Source organism: Cyprinodon variegatus, unplaced genomic scaffold (genome assembly GCF_000732505.1).
Source record: "Cyprinodon variegatus isolate N-32 unplaced genomic scaffold, C_variegatus-1.0 Scaffold276, whole genome shotgun sequence".
NCBI lineage: Eukaryota > Metazoa > Chordata > Actinopteri > Cyprinodontiformes > Cyprinodontidae > Cyprinodon > Cyprinodon variegatus.
This window is the reverse complement of record NW_015150729.1, coordinates 744857-758143: the sequence shown is the minus strand read 5'-3', so window position 1 is coordinate 758143 and position 13287 is coordinate 744857. Positions and strand designations below refer to the sequence as shown.

At 33.5% G+C, this 13287-nt stretch overlaps 1 protein-coding gene across 1 annotated transcript; it reads left to right on the top strand.

Annotated features, from left to right (window-relative positions):
* Positions 1-763: 763 nt before the first annotated feature.
* Positions 764-11834, top strand: rgr (retinal G protein coupled receptor). Its single transcript, XM_015383094.1, has 7 exons — positions 764-1199; positions 4900-5056; positions 6618-6739; positions 8283-8436; positions 8549-8666; positions 10635-10748; positions 11405-11834. The coding sequence occupies exons 1-7, from the start codon at positions 1124-1126 to the stop codon at positions 11543-11545; spliced, it is 882 nt and encodes a 293-aa protein (XP_015238580.1). The 5' UTR covers positions 764-1123; the 3' UTR covers positions 11546-11834.
* Positions 11835-13287: the final 1453 nt, after the last annotated feature.

The following is a 13287-nucleotide window of genomic DNA, read 5'->3' as shown; positions in this document are numbered from 1 at the left end:
AACAGGTTACAAAAAGGTAGAGTAAGGAGTTTTGTTTCTGAAGATAAAATGAAATCCAATAAAGAATCATATGATCCATCCAGCATATTTTTTTGTAAACGATAAAAAATGAAAGGCGATAAAGGTTTTTTATTTTTATTTCCTTCATCTTTAAATTACAAAATAAAGGCAGGCTATCTTAAAATTCAATGGTACTCATTTGCACTATTTTGGCATTAAAGGTATAGTGGAGGATGTTGTTTTTCCGGATGGATCATCATCTTGCCGATGGTGAGTCTGACATTGTGGAAAAATTGTTAATATTTTTTGGGAGAGTAAGCTTGTATGAGTGATGCAAATTGATACTTTTGAACAAGAGCGTGCACGAGGAGAAATGGGCTCGTTCATGCTCTCACAAACGTGTTATAGGCGTTCACTCTAGGGAGCTGATACAGGGTTGTGCAGGTCTTTTTAAAAATGGTCAAAAATCCTCCACTATACCTTTTATTGTCTTGAGATCCTCCTAAATGTTGATTAAACGACAACACACATACCCTGTTAATGTGTTAATGGAAGAAAGGGCAAAAACACATGATTTATTTTCTAAATTTTCTTGATTGTTCTGATTATTTTCCATCTTTTTATTATTGATATTATTTTTTTGCAATTAAAATATTTTTTTTTTTACTATTCTTATCAAAGCAGTGGAGCCACAGAAAAAGACAGCGGTTGTTTAAAGACAACATTTCCCATGTTCCCATTGTTTCCTTCCCTCACACACATAGAAAGCTGAAACAGTTAAAGGAAAAGCAAGGTTCTGTTTACAAGCAAAGCTGGTCTGTGTCCCTCTGATCAGATATTTACACAGCAAAGGTCTAAAGTTATTGTTTTCTCTTTTTTTTTTTTATGCTATCAGCAAAAGTTTCAGCGAGATTGCTAGAAATTTGCTCGTTAGGACATTCCGCCGAGGATTGCACAAAACGGAGGAGGGGGAGAGGTTTAACCCAGATTAGTCTCTTTATGCTTTTTCACGTGAAAGAGCCTTTATAAGAAGGCTTCGTATTGAAGAAACGCCTGGTTTGATTGTTGCTGCTGGAAAGAAAAGGACTGCTTTTCAGGTTGATTTAGGTTTGCAGATCCAAACATGGCAGCATATACATTACCGGAGGGATTCTCGGACTTTGACATGTTTGCGTTCGGCTCTGCACTTCTTGTTGGGGGTAAGTGTGCAGATTTGTGCAAGATTTAAAGGGACAGGCTCTTAAAAAAAAAAATAATAATAATAATAATATTTTTTTTAAAGCTCCTGCATGACAAATACAGTCTTTAAAATGTCTTGTTCAGAGGCGTAGCCAGAACTTTTTAATAAGGGTGTCCAAGCACAAATGTACACTGAGGGGGGACCGAAAGTGAATAGGATCCAGAACCTCAGGGTCAATCTACAACAGGAAAATTAATGGGCACAACATCTAAATTTTCTAAATAAAGATAAACTATACTTTCCTTCAACCTTTGCTGACAAATACATGCATGAATATTGAAACATCTGTGCTTTCTAGATAAAAGGTATAGTGGATACAATTCTTTGAAGTTTGAGTTCTGGGGGCGAGCATCTTTTCCATTGACTTTTATCAATAATCATTGTGCATAAAATTGATATTTACAAGTACTAATATCTACATAAATTGATTATTTAATATGTTTTATTAAAGTAGTTATTTATCAATAATTTTACTGAAGACTCTTAGATGACCTGCAAAAACATATCATTTTCTTTTTGTCCCATATAATATATATTCTAGTTCTGAGCATGAATTCTGTTCTTATCATCTTTAATGTTAGTATATTGATGTGCATAATTAAGCACAGTGTTTTTGTTGTCAAGTAATTGTTAATATATGAAAAATTAAAATGTTTGAAATATTCCACTTGAGAGTATTACTGCTGCCACAGTCTGTATTAGAGGGAAAAATATGGTAGGGGTGGACACAGGGGTATCCATTGATTGGCTAAGGCTGGCCATGGCCACCCCTGGCCCCCCATTTAGCTCCGCCCCTGGTCTTGTTCTATTTGGCCAGAAACTGCTAAGTTCTTGGATTTATCTTCAAAGAAAATGCACTAAATCACAAACACAGTGTCTGTGAAACATATTTAAGCTTTAAATGTTAAGAAAGTCAATTGCTACATTTACAGATTAAGATAATATATTCACACTTTCTGCTGTTGTCATTAGGGCTGAAACAATCAGATTAATCAAGATTAATCGATTATTGAAATAATCTGCAACTAATTTAGTAATCAATTAATCTGGAGTGTAGATACTCTAAAACATGTTTTTAGCTGACATAGCAAACCACTTAGAGCACTAACTATATCAAAATGTAAAAAAATATATATATGTAAAGAATTTTCCTTTTATGATTAAAAAAATAAATACATTTTGCCTGTCAATATGCTCTATTCAGATCTCCTCAAGTGGAAAATATTTAGTTTTACTTAGTTAACTTTCGTAAAAAAATCTTCTTCAAAGAATCTTTGGCTAAACGATGATTAATCGACTTATTAAAAAAAATAATCGACAGATTAATCAATTTGCAAAATAATCTTTAGTTGCAGACCTAGTTATCATGCCTTTTAGTTGCAATAAAGTGTTTTGCAGTCAGATTGAATGTGTGCAGATATACTAGTTTTCATCATCTACAATATAATAAAGTAATGAGAAAACGGCTGACGGATGATTATTTAGAAAGATGACTAGATTGATTTGACATCAGAATAGAAGAAAACCTGGGATGCACAGTACATCCTAAGGCATTACACAATATGCAAAAAGGTAAGTAGGCTTTAACACCTTGTTGAATGTTGCAGTGACACTATCCATTGTCATACATCTTTTTCTGTATCTTCATCACAATGTCTAATTTAGTCTCAATAAGCTTTTCCGCCTTGCTTATTTCAGGGCAGGTCCATTGCTTTGACAAGTTGCATTTGCCAAATGAATGAAGGAATGGCACTTACCTCCCCTGGAAATTAATACGTACATTCAATTAACCTCACATTTCATAATTAAAATAATTTTTGTTGTCTGATGTCATATTTACAGCTTAAATGTGCAAAACTGAACCATCATTATGAGCAGAAATAAAGGTGTGAAAACACTGATCTGTGTATAATTTGATTATTTAACAGTTTTTTTTCAGTCAAATCATTTCCTTCTTCACTGAATATAACTGCATGTCTAATCCGATCTGAAGGCTGCATTCTTTTCCTGTAGTAATATGAAGAAAGTCCAAGATTACTGGTTATGTAATCAAGGATTATATGTATTATAGTCACACCACTTTCTATCACTTTCTCTCATTCCAGTTCTATTAAGTATAAAATAAAGGCAAACACTAATTCTACCAGCTGCTTCTACAGAAAGGAGAGCTTTTTGAACGTTTAGAGTACTGTTTACCCTGATTAAATGTAACTATATCATAAGTTGAATGCTCACTTCTGAGTTTAATGAAAGGTTTTCTGGTCCAGTTTGAAGGCCTATCTTTGTCCTATAAGGGGATGGATTGGAATATAAAAGATAGATATATTTAATTCACTTTAAAGCTAAGTTGTAAATACCAAGGGAAAATAAATATTGCTGTAACTCTTTCCTCAAAATGTTGTAGATGTTAATGGCAGTGAGCAGGAAGGATCTCCTGTAGCAGTCAGTTTTGCAGCAGGACTAGAGAAACCTCTGACTAAGGAGGATTGTTGCTCAATGGCAGTCAGAGGAAAATAATTCTCACTGTTTTCCATCAGGTTTTTCCTTTTATAAAGAATTCTTCTTTGTTAGATCATCTCTCCAGGAGTTCCCAAAACAGAACCAACCTTGTTTAGGTATTTCTTTAGGTTAGTTGTTCTAATGCTGCTTCCCCCTAACTGATGCATGTAGTTGGCTGGCTAAGATGTTTTATCTTAATACATGAGATCATGAGTTTGATCATCTGATAAAGTCTTTTTATATTAGTTTAAATCTATTGCAGCTATTTGCTGATTTAATCATCTCAAGAGCGTATCTATGTTTTGTAATGTAATAATATGATTTGTAGGAAGCTTCACTATAGTGAACATCCACTGTGTGACACCAGTGTCTTACTGCTGCTTACTCTTAGGTCAGAAACCACCACCTGAATAGTGTTATACTTTTTGACATTATCTCTTTAATGAATATTGAGAGAGATGCCCTGTTATAACACAAAAGTAGATTCTTATTATAGCTCTAACATTCCTTTAAATCATTTCTCACTTTAGTTTCAGAAATGGGACACCAAAAATGTCTTTAAAAAAAGCCAGATTTATACTTAACATCTCCAGCTTCATCAACCAAACAAACAATGCAAACAAACAAATAGTGATCAGTCCTTAGTTTCAGTCAGGAAACACTGACTTCATCACCAGGTTACTATACTTATAGTTAGAGTGCTTTGTCAATTTATACTCAAATAATTGTACTTTTCTTTTCCACTTGTTAAAGCCAGAATCAGAACAATATTATCAACAAACTGTCCTTGTTATAAAACTATTTCCATGTGAAAGCTCTTTCTATATTTAAAGATTTCAAACATGTAATACATCTATTGCATAAAGAGCCAAACTACTAATTTGCATTATTGAAAATGAACTTTTTACATGTACTAATTATTTATTTTTAAAGGTTTTCTAAATTAGAAAATCATTCAAACCATAGAGTTTTGACGGTTTATAAAAACACAAATATTTAATGATGGAGGATTTAATCAGTGTAGGATAAAAGGTTGTTTAGAGTAATTGAAAAGGTCTTTTAATAAATTAATAATTTGTTATAAATGTAAATAGTCCCAACTTTGAAATTGGGAATATGATCACAATTTGATTGGGAACTTTACATGTTTTCACCCTCAGGGATGCTGGGATTCTTCCTCAACGCCATCAGCATCCTGGCCTTCCTCAGAGTGAAGGAGATGCGATCTCCCAGTAACTTCCTTGTGTTCAACCTAGCCTTGGCGGACATCAGCCTGAATATGAATGGACTCACAGCTGCTTATTCCAGCTATCTCAGGTATAAAATAAGAGAAAAAAATGCTCTTTTTTTTTTTAACATTATCTATCCTTAATGTCATGCGTTTGAACAAGATGTACTATGGTTTTTTAATAGTCTGTTAGAATTTGAACACAAGAGCTCATTCTGCTCACAACAAGCCAGTATCTGTGCTTTATAATCCAGGTTTAAATCCACTTTGCTTGGAATGAAGGTTTTGCAACCAAATCTGTGGAGTTTTAGTAACTGGATAACAGAACTTAACATTAGGGATGGGAACAACAATAAAAAAACCTCAAAAGGTTTTTGTCAGGCTTTTTTCGATCATCTTAATCTTTCTTTAATACCATTTTATTCTTTTTTAAATATCATATTGTATGTTTTTCATATCTTCTTTTGGCTATGTTTTGTTTACTTGCAGCATGCCCAGATTGACACAGGTAGGGTTTTCTGGCCTATATTCTAACCTCCTCTTCTTTTAATTTTATTATGTAATATGTTTAAATCAGTGGTGATTTCTCGTTGAATAATAGGGAGGCTAAACCTCAATTCAATTCCGTTCGGTTTATTTCTATAGCGCCAATTCACAACACATGCCATCTCAAGACGCTTTAAAGAGACAATTGAACCAAATCATAAAATCAGATTTGTTTAAAGTTTTCTATCTTAGGAAAACCAGTTGATTGCATCATCTCATTGACTCGAAGGCAATCCTTCACACCAAACATGCTTCTAGTGACAGTAGACAGGAAAAACTCCCTTTTGACAGGAAGAAACCTCCAGCAGAACCAGGCTCAGTGTGATCCAAACACAGCCAAACCTCCCCAGTAAATTTAGTATAATTATTGGTAAAATATGACTTGTCAAACTTAATAAGTGCATTCATTAAGCTGCATTAGATATGTGCCAAAACACGCTTGTCTTCTTTTGGAGCAGCCGGATGCTGCCTGTCTGTCTCTGTAAGAAATTCCTGTTGAGGTTGAGCCTCTGTCTATTGAAGTAAGCAGCCAGAAAGTAGAGCCGTGATTGGATAACATGCTAAAATACGTTACTTCCAGTGAGGCTAAACCTCTTAGAGGGTCTATGTAGCTGGGGCAGGTCATGAAAATGACTGCTAGATGCTGCTTAGGAAACATACTTAAGGATTTTTGCCTGACAGTGGTCAGACAGTGAGGATATTTTCCTCATGAGTCTAGAGGGAAAAGTGATCCTTCAGTCATAACAGTCGTCTTAAGATGAACTCTTGCCATTGTTTCTGGAGTTAATTATTTCAGAGAACAGCTATTTTCACCTGTTATAGTAATATGTTTTATGTGTTCCAACATTTGCTGATGCAATACATGACGTTTGGATTTATTAACACCATTGAGCCACCCCTATTTCAGCGAGCAGCAGGCGCCACTGGTTTAAATAAATCCCACAGTTTAAACATGCCTGTGACGTAAAGAAGCCTTTGTTTTGAGGATTACTAGTGAGAGAGAGTTAAACCAATGTTTAATCTGTTGAGAAATCCCTCTGCTGTTCTTTGTGCCAAAATGATGTAGTAAAGTGGACTATGACTTATTTTCCTCATTCTTTCTAGGTACTGGCCATTTGGTCAAGATGGTTGTAATTATCATGCCTTCCAGGGGATGGTATCGGTTTTGGCTTCGATCAGTTTTATGGCTGCAATTGCTTGGGACAGATATCACCAGTACTGCACCAGTGAGTGAACTGAGCTTTTTTTTTTTGCTAGATCACAAAAGTTGCATGCATTATGGTTTCCCTTCCCCAGCTGAGAGGTACGCCTTTTTAATAAATTTGCCCTTGTAATAAATACAGAAATGAAAAAAACGACAGGCAGAAATAAATGGCATTGAAGAAATATATAGGATAAAAAAAATACACAGGAAGAATAAAACAGACAAGAAATTGTATCATGCACATAAATAAATACTTATAAAAAGAAGTAATAAACAAATAAATTTTAAAATTATAATGGACAATAAATAAGTAAGGTAATTAATACAAAGGCGAATAAATAAAGAAGCTAATTAAAAGAGTTATATATATTTATGTCTCACTGTATGATTTAATTTCTACCTACATTTATTAGTTTATTGTATTTTGTGGGGGCAATTATTTGTATGCTTTTTTATTTATTGAGCATTTATCTATTTCTGTATTATTTTTAAATATGGCAGAGTTGGTCCTCCATAGGTATTCCGCATGCATTGACAACTGAATATAGAACATCTATATCAGAACACCTCAGTGTATAAATAATTATTACTATTATCATTAATTGAATAAGATATTTTAGCTAAATCTAGAGGCTTTACAAAGGATTTTGTCAGAGGTATCAAATTATGGGTTAAGTAATTCAAGTTTTTACAGATAATAAACTTAATTAATTTAAAAAATATATTGTTCTGTCAAAGGTTGGGCTCTGCCTTAGGGACTAGCGATAGAAACTAGCGTTGGCTTTAATTTCTCATATTTACATTGTGGTCATTATTATGGATTGTTGCTTTTTTAATAAATTAATACTAAATATTAACCATAGTCGCAACAATTAAGAGATAATTCTTTCATTGTGTTTTAGAAACATTCTTCACTTATAAACTCAGTTAAAGATAAGGTTATTGCTTTTTAAAGTTTTAAAGAGACACAAAGTATCCAATCTATGCGGAAAGGTCTCTTTATTATAAAAAAAAAAACAATTGTTTTAGAGGAAATTATCTCTTTTGCTACTGAGAGGAGCCACATTTTCCAGCATGAGTTTCTACATTATTTACTTTAAAGCACACTGGGGTTCTTGACTTATAAAGGGTGTAATATAAATAAAGTACTGTAAATAAAGCTTATAGAACCAGTTTTGTCCCTGATCAAGTCAGAAGTTGCCTCACTAAGCCACTAATCCTGCTTTATAGTTAAGGCCTTGATTCAAATTCTAAAGATTAGCACCCCAGACTATAGTTTACATTAAATTAGACCTTATTTGCAATAAGGTCTAATTTAAAAAAAAATCTATATTTCATATTTTCCGGCAAAAAAATTGGAATGTTTTTTTTTTCTTCTCTATTTTCTATCTGACAATGTTAACTGTTTTTAAGAAATAGTTAACTTTCTTTGAAATGAATTTATAAAAAAAAAAAATAAAAAAAATAAAAATAAAAAAAAAATAAAAACAGCAAATTGGTTAATTTTCAGTAAAAAAAAAAAGTTATTTCCAAATGCCTAAACCTAATCTAATTTAAAATCTCAGGGCAAAAACTCTTCTGGAGCACGACGGTGACAATGAGCTGCATCATCTGGATTCTCTCCATATTTTGGGCTGCTGTTCCACTCATGGGCTGGGGGGTCTATGACTTTGAGCCAATGAGGACATGCTGCACCCTTGACTATACCAGAGGAGACAGGTAGCTGTTTAAAATTACATATTATACTGTGACTAATGCTCTGATGAATGGCAGCTACAATAAGTATTTCACTCCACAATGTATAACTGTGATACCTTTTTCTTTCCCACAGGGATTATATTACCTACATGCTAACCTTGGTGGTACTCTACCTGACTTTCCCAGCTGTCACCATGTTGTCATGCTATGATTCCATCTACAAACACTTCAAGAAGATTCATCATCACAGGGTAAAGATGCTGAAAAAATGTTCAGTGCAGAACTGAGTCCAGGTAGAGACAAATATAGGCAGGAAATGACTGATAGATGTAAACAGAGAGAGATTAAAAGTCTCCTGTAATTAGTATTTCTATACCATATTTTGAAAACATGCTGATTAAAGAAGTTAACTACTAGGTAAAAAATAGTATAGGCATTATCATATAGGCCATATCTTATCAAGCGACATTTGTGAAAACCCCATTTTGCTGACTAAAGATTTGATGTATAAGCATTTGACTTGACTTCTGTTTATTGCATACAACATTTTTTTAAACAACATGTTGCAAGTGTTGTTCTGGACCTAGCTCACAGTTAGCTCCATCATTTCTTTACTATGGTTCTGGATCAATAACATAAAAAATGTTGAACAAAGCATTTCAGATGCAGTTCAGACCTTCAGATTAAATTTAGTAGGGTTAACTAAAGTAATGCCTAAAAATGTAAGGAGCTAAATGTTGTTGTTTTTTTTAACGCAGTCTTTTCATTTTTGGGGCTCCAAATTACTTGAACAAATTAGGTGACTGAAAAAAATACATACACTGTAGTTTCTGGACTATAAGCTGCTACTTTTCCCAAAGCTTTTAACCATGCAGCTTATATGACGGTGCGGCTTTTCTGTGGATGTTTCTGGAAGTCAAAATTGGAAATGAAACTTTACAAATTCACACATTTTGACATTTATTTCCTGCATTAAAACTGCGAACCAATAAAGAGAATGGGCACAACTCCAGACATCCCAAGTTTTAAAAACTCATTTCAGGGAAATGCTTTAAACTCAATGCTACTGCTGACATTTTGAATTGAAAAAGCTTCCTGGATGGGAAGCGAAACGTCTTCAAACTTGGAAACAAAATCCAATGGATTGTTTTTTTTACTTTTTTAGAACTTGCCTTTTATATGACTAAAACTTTTTATTTCAGTTAATGGGTAAAACAACAAACTTTTTGTTAGTGTACAAATGTCACTTACAACTTACCTTTACTTAGTGCCTTTCCCAGTCAGAATACTCCAAAGAGCTTTAAATTACATTCAGTCATGCACCCATTCATGCACTGAGGGTGGCAAGCTAGATCGTTGCCACAGCTGCCCTGGGACACACTGACAGAAGACAGGCTGCCGTAAACAGGTGCTACTGGGGTAATAAGTAGTTTAAGATTTTTGCTTTTTTTTCTACACATCTGGGACTGGATAGAAAATTAAATTAAAATTATGGGCAGTGTCATATGACTTAAAGCAAGCGTCCCTTAGCCAAAAGTAGTATACTTGAAGTAAATTCTATATTAAGAATACTTGAGTATAAGTTTAGAAAGTATACCGAACAAAGTACTTTTAGTGTACTTGAAGTATTACTAAAGTTACACTTCTTCGAACTAAATTGGGACATTTTTAAGTTTACTAAAGTATACTTAAAGTTTACTTTAGTAAACAATAATATAAACAATAGTATAGTCAAGCACACTTGACTATTCTATTGTTAAGTATATGAAATATAGTTTAGAATAAGTAAACTCTAAGTGCATTGCCTGATTTTAAGTATGAAATTAGTGCACTTTCAGTATACTTGAATAAACTACTTTTTGCGAAGGGGTGGCTCAAATGGTTGACTCCGCCCATATTTTGGTTTAAATACTGTAAAAGGTTATACCCTTTTTTAGGTCACTTAATTAATTTGTGCATTGTGATGAAAAAAAGATACTAATTACTTTAGATTTTACTGACTTTTGTAAGAAAGTTTTAAGATTTTTCTTGAATTTTATATAACATGAAAATAATCATGACAGACTTTTTTTTCTTGTATATAAAATGCTGTTTCACAGATTCCATATCTCTGCAATGTAGCCTAGTACTGCTGGACATGAGGAAGCATTTTGGTGCTTCTAACTTTAACCACAGCACACCGAATACACAGCATGTAATACATGTCACTTATTTTCCAGTTTAACACCAGTTTGCCATTGAGGGTAATGCTGATGTGTTGGGGCCCCTATGTCCTCATGTGCATCTACGCCTGCTTTGAGAATGTAAAGCTCGTCTCTCCAAAACTTCGAATGGTAAGCTTTTATTTGGTTTAATACAGGTTAATTCATCCCAGAAAAATAAGGGTTTTAGGAAGCACTATGTAGCAAAATATGTTTTGTTTTTTTATATATACGTTATATTTATTCACTTTTCCAAATACAACATACATAGATCATGTAGAAGAGTATGAAGCATTAAATATGTTTTTTTATATATATGTAATTTTCTTCCATCCTATAATATCTTATTAAAGTTCTATGTTTTTGTACACATTTTGAAAAGTAAAAATTCTTTTTTGATTTTTATTATCATCTGATCTATACCCTTATCTAGAAAATCCAGTAATTGGCTTCTTTTCCATATGTGGGCTAAATTGGTTCTACTGCTATTGAATCTTATTTTTACTTGCCAAAATATTTTTTCTTTGTGTTTTAAAAACAGCAAATGTGGTTTTATTCTGTAAATAGAAGCAGAAAAGGCTAATTTTAGGGAAAATGATCTGGAAAAAAACTAATAGACTGATTTTATTGTTGGCCTGTAAAGCTAAACCGATCAGTAAGTTTTAATTGAATGAAGTCTAAATACTCAAAACTACTCTTCCATTTGGAGAATAATGGAAAATAAAGTTTTCCATTTCTTGATTGTCCCTCAAAATGCACACAAAATGTTTTTTGTTTTTTTTTTAAAGGTGCTTCCAGTTGTTGCAAAGACAAATCCTATCTTCAACTCCCTTCTCTACTCGTTTGGAAATGAGTTCTACCGAGGCGGCGTTTGGAACTTCCTCACTGGACAGAAGATTGTTGAGCCAGATGTGAAGAAGTCCAAATAAATAAAAAATAAAAATGCACCTCCCAGCAAAAAATTTAAAACTGTAACCTGCTGTTATTGTAGGGCTCCTCATACTAACATATTACATTGTTTCAAAGCAATTTAGATGTTCGCTCACTTGTTCTTCTTTGCCTTATTTAGATGACAGTTAATCATCAGCATAGTCTTTCTGTATGAGCCTATCCTCGTATTGGATTAGTGTAATTTAAGATGTGCTCTTCAACATGCATGTTCTTTCATCTACATTCACTTAGTAAAGAAATGCTGCTGCTGCTGCTTGTCTGTTGTGTGCTGTTTTAAAGCTGATAAACCTGGTGACGTCAGGTCTGTTTAAAGCAAGGATGCAGTTACTGTGTTAAGACTATCTTATAGAATTACACCACACCTGAGGTACAGTAAGTCAGATCACTTGTTTCACGTACACTCCCAGTATTTCAGCAGATTCATGATGGAATACGTTTGTAGATCTTGTAGAGGTTCATATCGAATTTGATTCTACTTTCAGTCCCTGTAAAGGACGGTGCAAATTCAGCCTTTTTGGTCAATGGCAATCAATTTGGTCAAAGGTAAATGATAGAGGTAGTATTAGTTTATAAGAACAAATTTTTAAAAAATATCTAAAGGAAAGTTTAGTGTACAAAGAAGAGGATTCAGAGATTTAAACAAAGGTTTAGTTTTTTTTTGTTCATGCAAGAGATTCATTAGTCATGGATGACTAAGCCCATTGTCTGTCAGTACCTAATTATAACCACACTACAAATAACCTTTAAAGGCAAAGTCTTAGTTACACTAACCCTAGTGCTCTGGCCTAGAAGTTTATCGTCAGCATGTAAAATCCTGTTAGTGGCAGCCTATTGGAGAACAAGATGATCATTTCTGATGCAGCTTTTAACGTTCAGCTTTAAAGGAAGGTGTTACCAGTTTGCAAAAAATATTCAAGTTCATAGCTAGGGATAAAATTGGATTGTGTGGCATTTCTTTGTATTTAAATGAAACTAAGTGCAATCAATCGTCATTAGACAAGAACAAAATCATAGCAAAAGCGTGAAGTAAAACATGGTCAGAAAATAGAACCATAAGCCAAGATTTAACATCTGTACGAGTACTTTTCAAACTTTTCACAGGTGGGCAAGACGATGGATGTGGAAAAAATGTAAACGTTTTTATCCAATATGGGGGTACATACATGAAAAAGTGTGTTAGCTGCAGGTTAAATCTATTCTAGGGCTTTACTTTGATAGTTTGTCATTAAATCAAGGCAAATTGTTTTGTTCAATCAAAAATAGGTAAAGAGATGTTATAATGTAGGAATAGAGGAAATGGAGAAAAAATATGTTAATGGGCTTAAGTGCTAATAATTAATAGTGTTGGGACCTTTAGCTAATCCCACACATTTTCTGACTAGGAGTTTAGAGACTTAATTAGATTCTGATGCCATTCTTAGGTCCATTACTTTCTCTCACTAGGATTTCAACTTCAGGTGTTTTTTCCATCTAACAGCAAAAGGAAAAGGATACATTTGTACATTTTGGTCGTATTCAATTTGAAGTTCTAACCGCTAGAAATATTCCATCATTTTAGACATTTTGGGTAATCATTGTTCTTCATTTATGATCAAACTCTCATGTAGGGTTTTCATCTTTTCTTACAAGCAGTGTACTTTTTTTTATTGCTATCTGACAGGCGCCACCTGTTTTGCCTTTGTTGGTACTATACCATTTATTGAGTTTTTGGTGTAGGTGA

Excerpts from the sequence above, each read along its gene's own strand:
- rgr (XM_015383094.1), top strand. The coding sequence starts at position 1,124 with ATGGCAGCATATACATTACCGGAGGGATTCTCGGACTTTGACATGTTT. Across the intron at positions 8,437-8,548 it reads GACTATACCAGAGGAGACAG|GGATTATATTACCTACATGC; the intron begins GTAGCTGTTTAA and ends TCTTTCCCACAG. Across the intron at positions 8,667-10,634 it reads AGAAGATTCATCATCACAGG|TTTAACACCAGTTTGCCATT; the intron begins GTAAAGATGCTG and ends CTTATTTTCCAG.